Source organism: Natator depressus, chromosome 8 (assembly GCF_965152275.1).
Source record: "Natator depressus isolate rNatDep1 chromosome 8, rNatDep2.hap1, whole genome shotgun sequence".
Taxonomy (NCBI): domain Eukaryota; kingdom Metazoa; phylum Chordata; order Testudines; family Cheloniidae; genus Natator; species Natator depressus.
Genome location: NC_134241.1, coordinates 94384933 through 94399540, shown reverse-complemented (window position 1 = coordinate 94399540; position 14608 = coordinate 94384933). Strand labels below are relative to the sequence as shown.

General features: G+C 40.4%; 1 protein-coding gene across 3 annotated transcripts; it reads right to left on the bottom strand.

Annotated features, from left to right (window-relative positions):
- Positions 1–1720: 1720 nt before the first annotated feature.
- On the bottom strand, positions 1721–14604 carry TMEM59 (transmembrane protein 59). Of its 3 annotated transcripts, none has more exons than XM_074961691.1 (8): positions 14419–14604; positions 10156–10261; positions 7740–7834; positions 7368–7520; positions 6969–7041; positions 6521–6605; positions 3853–3961; positions 1721–2100 (listed from the first exon to the last, which is right to left on the bottom strand). In XM_074961691.1, exons 1-8 carry the CDS (start codon positions 14590–14592, stop codon positions 1945–1947), a joined length of 951 nt encoding a protein of 316 aa, XP_074817792.1. In that variant the 5' UTR covers positions 14593–14604; the 3' UTR covers positions 1721–1944. The 3 variants fall into 3 exon arrangements, with proteins under 3 accessions (XP_074817792.1, XP_074817793.1, XP_074817794.1); XM_074961692.1 differs by having other exon boundaries at positions 1721–2097; XM_074961693.1 differs by having other exon boundaries at positions 6521–6602.
- Positions 14605–14608: the final 4 nt, after the last annotated feature.

The window sequence follows — 14608 nt, the reverse complement described above, 5'->3', positions numbered from 1 at the left end:
ATAAAGTCTGCATTTGCACCTAAAGATTTTAAACTGTCATTGCACAAGTTACACTTGATACTAGCACATCAGCATTCTGCATTAAACAAGGCTGTGGACTGATGTCTGAAGCACATAACTGCATAGAAATGAGAGTCTTAGGACTGATTACTACTACACATATAGAAAAAGCTATTTTTCTGCATCAGATTATGAAAGTGTTTTTAAAGCACTGCACAACCAACCATCACATTTTGAGACCCTTGTATAACCTAGGTATTTAATAAAGACATCATGTTAAGAACAGGATTTTACTCCAACTTTCATGGTTGTAAGTCAGATCCTCTTTCAATGCCACATCAACCAAAAGTTACTATGTAATCGGGCTTAAATTCAATGTTTTATACAATAACACACTAGACCCCTTGAAGAATTAGATTCTGAACTTCTTACACCTTCATGACAAAAATGTATGGGGCACATAGTTTTGAAGAGAACACCGATTTGTAGCAGCTCTGTGTATGCTTAACACATATAGCAAGCACCACAGTGTATGTGGTATGCACTCTAAGTATGGACCCATAATACATGATCTATAACCACAACTATATAGTCCTCAAACTTTAGAAACTCACCCTTTTCTAAACCTCACTCTCAACCAAACTTAAAATTATTCTTCTGGTTTTAATTCATGTAATGAGCTATTCTCTGGAACATCTCAAGTATAATTTTTGCTAGAGTACAAAAGCTATGCAAAACCAGTAGATTTCTATGGCCTACTTCTTACCTGAATGTAGACATAATCAGACAAAGTTCCAAAAGTTAAGGCTCTGAGATAGAATTTTGGCCAGTTTCTAAACATTTGCAAAGAGACTTTGTAAGGAAAACCATCACAGTCCCTTCTTGCTTATAGATGCCTAGCAGGCACCACTAGATCATAGCGGCTGTAGTAAAGAACAGAACTGTGTTGGACAAACTAGCTATAACAATATTCTCTCATATGGTTACTGAATTGTATTAGTTATTTACTAATGTAGCAGAATGTGATCAGGTGGCATATATTGGGGGGATGCTGTAGATGAGTCTCATACTGAGTGCATCATGGTTAACTAAGAGTCATAGCGAAAGGCTACAGTCATTCTACTTTTCTAAATCTATTCTCAGTTTTCAGTAATCAATTTTTTTCTGACAATGGAACAACTGGACCCAATTAGTTAATCAATACAGCAAAAGGAGTTCCTTCAGAAAAAGTATGATCTAACCTAACAAGCTATTGAAGAGTTTAAGGCTAAAGTTTGTCAAACGAATAAATAAGCATGTCACTTTTGTGTGTGTAAAAGGATATGTCCACGAGTCATTAAAAGCTTGCATTTCTGACAGTCTGAGCTCAACCTGCAGTACCTCAATAATGCTCTGCATATTGATAACCGTAGAAAAAATATGTTTCTATTTTTGGGAAAAGGGTTTTTCCCAAACGGATGAACGGATAATACAAAATTTCTGCAAATAGTTCTATAATTAATGTTCTTAGTTCCTCACAACTGAAAATGCCTGACCTAAGCATCTTCTGCCCACTTAGAATTTATATCCTACTTTTACAGAGCTAATTCTGATCTTTCATCATAGAACAGTTAGAAATGACTGATTGAAAGTGCCATGGTAGAAGTGTAGAGAGCATGCTTACAGTTTGTGTTAAGCAAAAAGGACACATTACGAACTCCAGTGAAAGCAATTACATATATTTGAAAAAAAAAAAACAAAAAACAAAACCCTGCAAATTAAACATGCCATTCTCTTCACTACTAGAGGAAAACAAGGATTCCATAACAGACTGATTTGTTGATTCTGTAACTTTATTTGCATTTAAACACTGACCGCTATGCCCCGCATCTGAAGAAACCATAAAAAACCACCAGGAGTTGATAGAACTGCTAGAATTAGTCTATTAAATTCTTTTAAAACTATTTAAATTGCTGAATGAGCCAGATTAACTTTTGTGGGTAGAGGTCCTGCTTCTTCCTGTTCATCAGTCTTGCATCGAATAACAACAAGAGCAGAAGCTGGGTATCTGGTCAGTTTTTGTTCATTCGTGTACTCCAAGTCTCCATAGATGCTCAACTTCTGAAATAATTAAACTTATTTTAAAAAGATCATATCATTACAGGTTCTGAATGCAAGACTCAAGACATGCTTAGCCATAAGAACACAGAAAGGCCATAAAGGGTCAGGCCAACAGTCCTTCTAGCCCAGTAGCCTGTTTCCCGACAGTGGCCAATGCCAGGTGCTTCAGAGGGAATGAACAGAACGGATAATCAAGTGATCCATCCCCTGTTGCCCATTCCCAGCTTCTGGCATATAACTATGAGCATACATTTCTCAGTGAGGTTTTGAAGGTCCTCAAAGTAGCAATGCTTCAACTCTTACTATGAAATATTTTCCATGCTATCTAAAATTCATGTTCACAGTTGAGTCTGAGTCCCAGGCTAGGACTGGTATGTTCCTGTCAGAATGAGTGTGGTACTTGCCAGTCTTGCATATTTGTAGGGGAAGGAAAGTGGGGAGATGTCAGTTCAGCGAGTCCCTTCTCCCCTCCTCCAATCAGATTCCTGCCACTCACCCATATCATGTCCATACGTTCTGGCCATTCTCAACCTTTTCACGATCCTATTAAAACCCTTTTAATGGTTTAGTGAATGCTCCCGGTAATCATACTTTTGTTTCTAGTATCTTTTTGCCAGAGCAGATTTCCAGTTGTCAAACATGGTTACCATGGGGAAGAGGGTTCCCGGCTAATGGGAGCTGCGGAGCCAGCACTCGGGGTGAGGGCATCGCACGGAGCCCCCGGGGTCACCCCCTGCATAGGAGGCAAACATGCCAGCTGCTTCCAGGAGCCATGCAGAGCCAGAGCAGCCAGGGAGCATGCCTTAGCCCTGCTGACTGGATTTTTAGTGGCCGGGTCAGCACCAGGGTCTCTTTTTGACTGGATGTTTCAGTCAAAAAACAGACACTGGGCAACCCTACGGCCCACAGGTAGATCTAATTGAGTATCACTGCCCTAAGCACTGGGATATGGGAGGGTATTAGATCACATCTTAATCTCTTTTGCTGAAGTTGTTCCACTCTCTGTGAACACTGTAATTAAACAGTTATTGGAATAAGGACACAAACTTGGGTTTCCCACCTCCAAGGTGAGAGCCCTAATCATGACTCTGCAGTCATTTCACTGTCTCTGTCACTTATACAAAGTGGAACAGCTTCAACAAAATGCTTGAATAGTCGTTGGGCGAAAGAGTGAGAATGACTATAGCCTCACGGTTATGGGCACTCACCTTGGAGATGGGGGACCCACATTTATGTCCTTGGTCCAATGACTAATTTACTTACACACAATTGAACAACTTTGAGAGATTGAGACCTGCCCCAAATACCAATAGGGCACTCTTCTGCCAAGTGGGAGACCAAAGTTCAAATCCCTGCTCCAGAGCACGCAGAGAGGGGAACACAGGTCACTCACATCCCAGCTAAGTGCCCTATCTACTGGGCTAAAGACTATAAAGGGAGGCACCCCCACAACCTTCTCCCCCCATTTTGTGAATCTAGACTATACATTTCTTTTGTCTTTATTTTTAAAATGTCACAACACAAAGTGCTTCATTTTGAGGCAGATGAAACATTTTGTTAAACCCAGATCAAAATGCACCGACTTGATTTGCCAACATTTTTAGTTTGATTATAGCATATTTTATTTTTAATTTTGCAGAACTGCCAGTGAACCAAAACACCAGCTCTGTACCTCAGACCTTAGAGCATTTCAGGCAGTAAGCAATATGAGTAACTGCACGGTGCCGTAAGCTATGGAATAATTAGCTTTACCTCAGATGGAACATACTGCTGTACCGCGGTAGCAACAGTAGCACAACAAATCCAGAGTAGCACCAGTACGGAGAGAACGAGTGTAGTCGTTAAAATCCAACCAGAATTTCTGAAATGTAATGAACATCGTTAAAGTTGTTGAACAGGTTAAGAAAACAGGATATTCCTAAAGACATATGCTGGCCTTTACCAATCTGCGTTCCCAGGTCTAGATCATTCAGTTGAATGCTTCACTGGAGGAGTCTGGGAAACCAGCCTCCCACCCCACCTTAGTTACCAGTCTTCAGGTACAGGATAGGGAAGCAGAACTAATCAAGTCTGGCAGTTTCTTTACTAGATCCCAAGCTGACTCCTGCTTTAAGCTATTTAGCATACAAATCTCTCCATTAACTGCATTTTGTATGCATGACAGCTAAATCTCTAATCTCTCTTTCTGCCTTAAGAACCTCATTATGCCAGGGAAATAGCAGCCAAATGGTTAGCACAATTCTAAAGAACGTAACGGCCATACTTGTCAGACCAATGGTCCATCTAGCCCAGTATCCTGTCTGACAGTGGCCAGTGCCAGATGCTTCAGAGGGAATGAACAGAATATGACAACTGAGTGATCCACCCACTGTCATCCAGTCCCACCTTCTGGCAGTTAGAGGTTTAGGGATACCTGGAGCATGGGGTTGCATTCCTGACCATCTTCGCTAATAGCACTGGTGGACCCAACCCAGTTACACTTTTGGCCTTCACAACATCCCAGGGCACTGAGTTCCACAGGTTGACTGTGCAGTGTGTGAAGTATTATTTTCTTTTGTTTGTTTTAAACCAGCTGCCTAGTAATTTAATCTGGTGACCCTTAGTTCTTGTGTTATGTGAAGGGGTAAACAACAACATTTCCCTATTCACTATCTCCACAACATTCATGACTTTATAGACCTCTATCACATCTCCCTTTAGTCATCTCTTTTCTAAGCTGATCAGTCCCAGTCCTTTTAATCTCCCGTCATATGAAAGCTGTTCCATACTCCTAATCATTTTGACGACAGTTGATGTTGATAAATGCAAAGTAATGCACACTGGAAAACAATCCCAACTATACATATAAAATGATCGGGTCTAAATTAGCTGTTACCACTCAAGAAAGATCTTCAAGTCATTGTGGATAGTTCTCTGAAAACATCCACTCAATGTGCAGTGGCAGTCAAAAAAGCATACAGAACATTGGGAATCATTAAGATAGGGATAGATAATATGACAGAAAATATCATATTGCCTCTATATAAACCCATTGTACACCCACATCTTGAATACTGCGTGCACATGTGGTTGCCCCATCTCAGAAAAGATATATTGGACTTGGAAAAGGTTCAGAAAAAGGGCAACAAAAATTATTAGGGGTATGGAACTGCTGCCTTATGAGGAGAAATTAATAAGACTTTTCAGCCTGGAGAAGAGACGACTAAGGGGGGGATATGATAGAGGTCTATAAAATCATGACTGGTGTGGAAGAAAGTAAATAAGGAAGTGTTACCTACTCCTTCTCATAATACAAGAACTATGGGCCACCAAATGAAATTAATAGGCAGCGGTTTAAAATAAACAAAAGGAAGTATTTTTTGACAACGCACGGTCAACCTGTGGAACTCCTTGCCTGAGAATGTTGTGAAGGCCAAGACTATAACAGGATTAAAAAAAAAACTAGATAAATTAATGGAGGATAGGGTCCAGCAATGGTTATTAGCCAGGATGGGCAGGAATGGTGTTTGCCAGAAGCTGGGAATGGGTGACAGGGGATATATCACTTGATCATTACCTGTTCTGTTCATTCCCTCTGGGGCTCTTGGCATTGGGCACTGTTGAAGACAGGATACTGGGGTAGATGGACTTTTGGTCTGACCCAGTATGGCTGTTCTTATGTGCCTTTTCTGATTCTAAAATATTTTTCAATATGAGGTGACCAGAACTGTATGCAGTATTCAATATGTAGGTGTACCATGGATTTTCTGATTTTTGTATCTATTCCCCTCCTAATTATTAACATTGTTAGCTTTTTTGACTGCTGCTGCACATTGAGAGGATGTTTTCAGTGTACTCATAATGATGCCAAGATCTTTCTTGCAACTAATTTAGACCCAATTATTTTGTATGTCTAGAAGTGTGTGAACGCATCTGGCTGCTCAGCAGCAAAGATTAATGAAAGAAAAAGAGCAAAGTTATATTTATCCCATCAACCTAGAAATAAAGTAAAACTGCTTATTTATACAGCACTTTTCACACTAGACAATCCCAAAGTACTACACAAATCAATCACTTCATCTCGACAGGCAGCCGGATCTAGGAAACCAGTGAAATTAACAGTTTGCTGCAAAATATCAGTAGTGTGGGACAGGAAATGACAAATATCACGGTCAGCTTAAACTGAATGGAGAGATTAGGTTGGCCAAATAGCCAACAAGTATATTGTGGCTAATATCTATTTTCTTGAGAAGGGAGCAGGGAGCTCTTTAACACAAGTGCTCAGAACCTCCCTTTTAGCATCTCCTCCAAAACATCATCTTTCTTGAACACAGTTCTGTCATTTTGAGATTTTCTGATGGAGTCTATGACATGTAAAATATATGGGGAAGGAATGTCATCCTACCCTTTAAGCTTTTATAAGACAGTAGAAGATACATACATAGAAAGACATTTGAAAAAGCTCTTGCTTTCCTCCTCTTCAAAAAATCCTCTGTGTGCCCGTGAACCTCCTGGCTGTAGGTCTGCTGAAATATCACAATGACAGCTCCATTATAAGGTCACAATAAAAAAAAAAAACACACTCAAGATTTATGTTTAAAAACTCTAGTCTCATATAGTCCCTGTCTATACGAAGACATTGATAGTAGACAGCTTCTTTAAAATGGTTCTAATTCCAGTGTGGCAAGGGCATAAATACCATGCTATATTTAAAATACATTTTAAAAGGAGTTTACTACTGTGGCCTTTGTTGCAATGTACACAGGGTGACAGTGAGAGTGACAGGCTGTCCATAATGACATGCACTTTTCCCTTTGTAGAAGATTTGACTTACTCTTGAACGTTATGAATATTTTCATTTGCACTCTAAAGAACCCAAACCAACTTACAGGATGTTTCGCTCAACAACGATTCTTTCAGATCTGTGGTGTCCTCTGGAATGTATTGAACTTCTGGCTTTGACTAAAACAATAATGAAAATTGTAAGGTCTTGTTTGTATTTCATAAAGCTTCAATTAACCATAAAATTATAGTCATCCCATAAGCATCATTTACATTTGCAAAAGAAATGGGAAAATTTTGTGACACTACCCATTTAAGTTAATTTTGCTTTCTACATTGCAAATCCAGTTACCACTACAAAGATAGACTGACTGCTGCCAAACATTAAGCATGCAGTTACTTTGAGACTGCTCTACTAACTGTTCTGTGATTGGAAGAAGCAGGAGATCAACAGTTAACACCCAGGACACACAAAGTCTTGTAAAAGTAAAAAAGCAAGCAAGCACCTGGAATATAACTATTTTGCCATCATCTGCTTGAAGGTAGAAGGTCCATGAGGAAGTTATGAAGCTCTGTGCTGAGTCCATCATGTCACTCCAGAATGATCTCACCAGTGTCAGAGGGAAAAGGAGATGAATCCTTGGCATCAGGGACATTAACTGTAAGCACATCACTAACTGGTTTTCAATTTGTTCTGTACATATTCGAGCAATTTAACACTGTCCCCAATAAGGTTTTAGTCTTTAAATAGAGAATTTCTCTCCATCTTTCTACACACACACACACACACACACTTATTAAATTTGAAAAAAAAAAAGAGACAATGTGAGCAGCAGAAAACAAGTAGGTGGCATTTGACAAACATGCTACATGCTTACTTGCTCTTGTCTCAGTGCAGCAAATGGCTGCTGATTCTGGCACCCAAGATGGCAAGCATATTGTTCATCGGACTGGGAATATGCTTCAGTACAGGCTGCAAAGAAGAAAAGTTGTGTAAATTGGAAAATAATTTCACATTTTAAGTCAGCAACTGAAAGCACGAGTGTAAGGTGTAGGTACAGTCTGATAAGGACTCAAGTGACAATTTTAAAAACTCCCAATCCCACCTGAGGAATAATATGAGAGCAATATACCAATGCTGGTACTGGGTTCTTTGGGCTGATGCAATCTAGATGATTGATCTAGAATAGGCATAAAGCTGGATTATGTCTAAAAGCTGAGTGCAGCAATAGCATTTGATCACAGAAATGAGGAAAAGCAAAAAACAATCAAAATAAAGAGCAATTACTGGTATAGTAAATTCCAACAGAGTGACGTAAATTAACACAGCCTCAACCCAGTAGAATAGGCAAGGATTTGTTCCAGAGATGGCATGGATTATCAGCCCAAGTTCTGATAAAACCCTCCCACAGTACTGTGGCCTTCCCTCCCACATACCATGGAAGAGTTTAAGTTTTGCTCCAGGGGATGGAACTGGGAACCCAGAAGGAAGTAAACTAACAGAGAAATCCATCAAACTTCAGAGAGCCATAGCATAACAGGGAACAAGGGAGGGTTTGCCCATCAGTGTTGCATGAGTATAGTTAGACTTTCTATACCAATTTCAAGCTTTATCAAAAATATAAAGTCAGTTCTGCTCTTATTTCCAAATATCTTTATCCAATATTTAAAATAAAGGACTAGCAGTACAGAAGCCAGAAGATTTGTATTCTATTTGTGGCTTAGCCACCCACCTGCTGTATGACCTTGGGAAAAGTCTCTGCATCTGGGGAACCGAAGCACAGAAGTCAAGTGGGGATAATCCTCTCTCACTAGGGTATTGGGAGGCTTAGGCCAGAAGGCACAAAAAGAACAGACTTGACAAGTAAAAGTGCATACCAAACATTAGTACTATCTATTTCCTCACAGGAGAGGAAAATGAACAAGCATAGAACCGGAAATGGGCAGTCTATGGAAACAGGGTAGACAAAGATCTGGCAGGGAATGCACAGTAATCAACCAAATATCTGAGTGTGGAGTTCTCAGGAGCCTGAGCAACAGTCCTATGGTAAAACAGTCACAAAGTCAGACAACTGGCAGCCACAGAAGCACCTAGAGACAGAACTGAACAGAATGATCAGGAAGTGTATCACAAAGCACAGGACAGCCACCAAGCAATGAACAAAACCAGTGTTCTAAGACCACTGCAAATGAACAGGCGGAAGGCAACAGTCCAGGGTGGAAATGTTGTATAGGAAAGGAGGCAACAATTCAGACTCAGCTCTACATTTGGACTTTTGCTGCCTCACCCCTTTTTATGATCCCCCTTGATGTGGGGTTTGGCAATTGAAAAGAAATGCCTGTATCACAGCTGTGCAAAGGATACTGCTTCTCTGCAGCTCTCGCCTATTCCCAGCTCATATAACACACTTCTGTATTGTACTAACATGCCTTTCCCCATGCCTCTCTGCTGTTGGAGCTTGCCACTGCCCCTTTTGCCTTCAGCACACGATTAAGCCTCTTTTTAGTGCTGAGTTGGCACTTAGGGAGAGATGCTCCCTCTCCTGCCTCGCTTGCTTGGCACCACGCTTTTGATCTCAGTACTAGCTTGGTATATAATTTGTAACAAGTATTTTCACAGTTTTAACTATCAACATTCTTCTCTGATCTTCAGATAATTAATCCTTTTAAACAATTAGTTATTCATGAATGATTGATATTTAATGGCTTAATTCAACAAGACATACACCCAGCTCCCAAGTTGTTTAACTATATGAAAGGCAGAGAATGTAATTAAGATTTGTTTCTCTTTCCATAGTAAAGAGATTGTAAATTTAGGTTGAATGAGGCCATATTAGTGATGTAGTACACAGTTCATCAAGATTTGTGCTTTGTAAAGCAAACATTTCAGCTGAAGTAAATACAAACCCATACAGTCCCAACAAATAGGGCTACGAAAATCATTGCAACTGATGTCATTTATTATGTTATGTCATTGCACAATGTTGCATGGAGTAAAAGAGACACTATTAGTTTGAAAATTACATTGTCAGCTAACCATTTTACACCTAATATGGTTACATCACCTAAGTTTTTCCCTTGGCCAAAAGGACCCTTATGTTTTAAAGGCTCACAAAGCAGAAATCCCTTTTAAAAATTTGAGAAATTTTAATGAGTGCTCTATCAAACTTTTTTTTAAGAGTAATATCAATTTTAAAAAAGTCAAACTGACAGTATCCCTTTATACTTTTCCACTCTTCCCTTCATTTGTCTCTTCATATTACATCTTGTGGAAAGAGCACAGAATTATCTTACCAGAGTCACATTCCAGTTTGGTCCGATTCAAGTCAATTCCATCATCCACAAACTGACAAATAGAAAACAGTCTGCAGCCTCGCTGACATGCATACAGTTCCTCTTCCTGGGAAGTTACAAGAAAAGCAGGGTTACTAAAGAGATTACTAATACTCCACCTAAGAACCTAGGGTAGCAACAAGCAAACATTACTACTTTTCTGAGTACTATAAAAGCTACCTTGGAAAATGTTCTAGCAAAAAACCCCAAACAAAAAGAAAACCTTAGAAGTCAGCCAAACACCAACGTCTGTACAGTCTGGAATGAAAGCAAATTCCAGTTCTTTAAAATTATTGGGCAACTTTGATACGGACTTTCTTAGTTCAAGCAGAACACGGTTCTTTATTCAGCAAGGAGCCGGCCTTGAATAGACAGATCACTAAAGTCAGCAAGTTCAAAAATGCATTTCTGAAAAATGACAGCTTTAAAAATAAAGGTACTAGCTGCTAAAGAATCGAAGTAGAACCTATTAACCCTCACTTCACTAATCCATACAGAAAGTTGGCAGTCCTTACCTCTCAAAGATTTAATGGCAAATGCTATCAGTGAGGAGTCATAATGCAGGTGAATGGCATATTGTCAAAACAACAATTATTTGTTATGGGATATAATTAGAAGTAAAAAGAGTTGTCAAAATAAGTAACCAGAGTATATTTTGTGGTGCACTATTCCTGTGTCATGGCTACTTACTTGTCAAAATAGCCAGTCAACATACTATTTAATGGTTTTGCTGAGGGAAAGAGAGAAGAGTATTCCTTTATGTAATTACAAAACTGAGATACAGCAAGTGTATAAAAAAATGTATATCAATGTTCCTATTTGACTGTCACCCTCTTTCTCTCCTTTCATATGTTACAGTCTTAGACTGTAAGTTCTTCAGGGCAGGGACTATATCGAGCTCTCTGTATAATGCCCCAATCAAGATTATAGTATGGTAGCATTCAGAAGACAAAGTAAAAAACAACTTAATGCTTCTCCCAATAATTAACGAAGTGCTATAGTACTTTGTTTCACAAGAAAATACTCACTCAGCTGTGAGAAACACACTCTTAATTACTAGAAGTACCATGTGGCAGAGAAATGGGATCTGTGAGGTAGACTTCATTTGAGGGCTTGTCTAGTCACAAAAGTTGTATAGCTAGAGCAGTACTGGTGTAGCTAAGACAGTACAACCCCCCTAGTGTGGTCACAGTCATACAAGCATAGCTTATTTCCTTATGGAAAGGGGAATAAGCTACACTGGTATATGGCACCTTTGTATTAGTATAACTACAGCCACGCTAAGTTGCACGAGTGTAACTAGGAGTTGTAACATTATAACTATTTAGATAAAAAAACATGCCCCCAACTAGAGTAGTTATACCATACTGGTAGAAAAACTGTGTTTAGATGAGGCAAGTACCTACTTCCCTGGTATCTTAGAAATTTTGCTTGATTTTTTATAGCAAAGCAATAAAAATAGAGAGTTAGAAAAATATTCCACGTTGTGAAACTATCTTGTCAGAGACAAGATAGATAAGGTAATACCTTTTACTGGACAAATTTCTGTTGGTGGAAAGCACAAGCTTTCAAAAAGCATCTGACTTCTTTCCACAGACCTGAAGAACTTTGTGTAGTTTGAATGTTGGTACCTTCCTCCAACAGAAGCTGTTCCAGTAAAAGATATTAGCTCACCTACCTTGTCTCTCTCATATGTTAAGACCAGCATAACTAGTTGTTTGTAGTGTTGTTGTAAACCATTAGCATTGTTCTGCGTTTGACACAATGTGAATCTGTTAACAGGAAAACTCACGACAGGTCTTTTGGCTCTGTCCTCATCCTTATGGTTGTCACCATCTTCACAGATGAAGACAGAACTTTGAATCAATTATTAAAGGAACAAGGCAAACACACCACACCTTACCATATAACCCCTTGCAAAAAAACTGATGCGTGTTTCTTTCAGACACAGATGTTCTATATGTTTTTGCAGTATAAAATATCAAAACAACTGCCAAACTGGGTCAAGATTTTATTTTTTTTTAAATAAAGCCTAACAACTTTGACTGTGTCTCTAACAGAAATATTCTGCTGCAAAAAATATGCCACAGATGTTGACATTCATATTGAATTGGCTTTGGCAGGTATGATGCATACACAGATTATACTGATAAGTCTTAATAAAGTTTCTCTTTCATGAGTTAAACAAAACAATGAATGTATTTTTCCAAAATAAAAGTTTCCTGCCACCTCTATTTCTATTTGGTAGCTCAGTGGTAGATAGTGCTTAAAATCAACACAGGATGGATTGTTTAAGTCACAAAGGACTCAGTAGGAAGAAAACTGTGTGTGTCATTTTATTGGCCTCTTTATGATGTATACTATAATGATGAGCTCAAAGTGTTTAGTTTTTTTAAAAACTCTAAAAGCTACAAGAAACACCAGAGTCTCAACTTCCTTCAAAAACTTGCCAAAGTCCTCCAACAAAAACCACAGGAGTCTGAAATTTGATCTGCAGTAGGAAAAGATTTGGGGTTGGAATTAAGGAAGAAAGATGTTTAATTTTACAATGATTCAATTCCCAAACTTTGGCCTTTTTTGCGATTGGTATCATGCTTAGACATCTCAACATGGGGCATAAAGTCCCATATTCTTGATATATATTTCATTCCATCCACACAAGTCTTTGCTGTTTCCACTCATTGTTGAGGTATACACATCACAGTTACTGACTCAAATCCATGGTTATGTAGTTTTATTCTAAAAATATTAATTCCACACTTCAAACTTTCTGTTCTATTACCCTTCTCCCTCATTTGTTATTTGTGCACCCCAAATTTTGAACTCAACTTGTTATATTTTATTCTCTATCTGCAGCAGTGTATTATCAGTCAAAAATTCACACAAGACTGAAAAGAATAATGAATTTTCCAAATTCCAACAGTAACTCAAAATTCTATGGAATCCTGAACTGATGCTGAACCTCAACATGAAACAGAGCTGGGGGAACAGTTTTCCAACACCTTCCTTTTATAAAGATAGATACCATGAAAGACATCTGCCTAAGTTAACTAGAACCCGGGGGGGGGGGGGGAGAGGGGTTTGGAGTGCTCATTTTTTACAACTCTTCAGACTTCATCCTCTATAATTCAAATGTTTTATCAGTGTCATGATTCAGGACTTTTTACTTGTCAACACACACAGATAGTTTGTATGGTTTTAAAGCCAGAGCAGCCCAAATGAAGTTGATATTGTTTCTTTGAGGGAAGGAGGGAGAAGAAAACAGGACACATGGAAACCCCACAACAACCTCTTCCCCCAAAAGATTATATTTTACAGAGAGATTACTGACTGCTACACAGAGCTCTTCTTCAGGTCTACTTCCTTCCCCAGACCTGAAGAAGAGATCTGTGTAGTTCAAAAGCTTTTACCTTCCACCAACAAAAGTTGAACCAATAAGAGATATTACCTCATCTAGTCCAGGGGTTCTCAAACTGGGGGTCAGGACCCCTCAGGGGGTCACAAGGTTATTACATGTGGGGTCATGAGCTGTCAGCCTCCACCCCAAACCCCGTTTTGCCTCCAGTATTTATAATGGTGTTAAATATATTAAAAGTGTTTTTAATGTATAAGGGGGGGGGGTCTCACTCAGAGGCTTGCTATGCGAAAAGGGGTCACCAGTACAAAAGTTTGAGACCCACTGTTCTAGTCTATCTATATCCCGTGGGAAGGGGCCCGCGAAAGGAACCGGGCATATCTTGGGGTTGGTGTGTGTAGGGGGAATCTTCCTGGCCGAGGACCCCGTACCTAGAAGCACTTGCTACCAGATAAGGACTCACCAACAACCAATGGACCAGGGTGAACAAACCTCAGAAGCTATCGGGCGGGGGAAGCGGATCTTCCTCATCCCGACAAATACCTGAGGAGTCTCTCTTATGTTCCGGCAACACTTGCCCAGCTTGTCATGCCAACTGAGCCTCACTGACTTGAGCCACACCAGGGACGGTGCCAGCTGGGGAGAAGCCGGGGGAGCCCGGCGGAAGGCCCTGCGCCTTGGGGCCAGAGTGCAGGGGGCGGCGTCTGGCTCCGTGCCGGGCGGGGGACGGCACTGGGAGGCCTGTACCTGGAGGAAGGTTTCGGGGGAGGCGCCAAGGGAGCCCCATAGCGCAGGAGCGGCTGGGGGAGGGGAGGCCCGTACCCGGACGGGCTCGTTTGGGAAGGGGGCAGCCGGTGGGGGTCCCGTACCTTGGGGTAGGTGTGCAGGGGGTACGTCAGCTGACAGGCCCGGTGGCACGACGCCGTGCTCCCCAGCGCCGAATCAAAGGCCTCGGAGGAGCCCGCGGCCGCCCAGCTCCTCCTGCAGACCAGGAGCAGCAGAAAGAGACCCAGCCCCGCCAGCCTCCCCCGCAGCGCCGCCATCTTGCCCCTCCCTCTC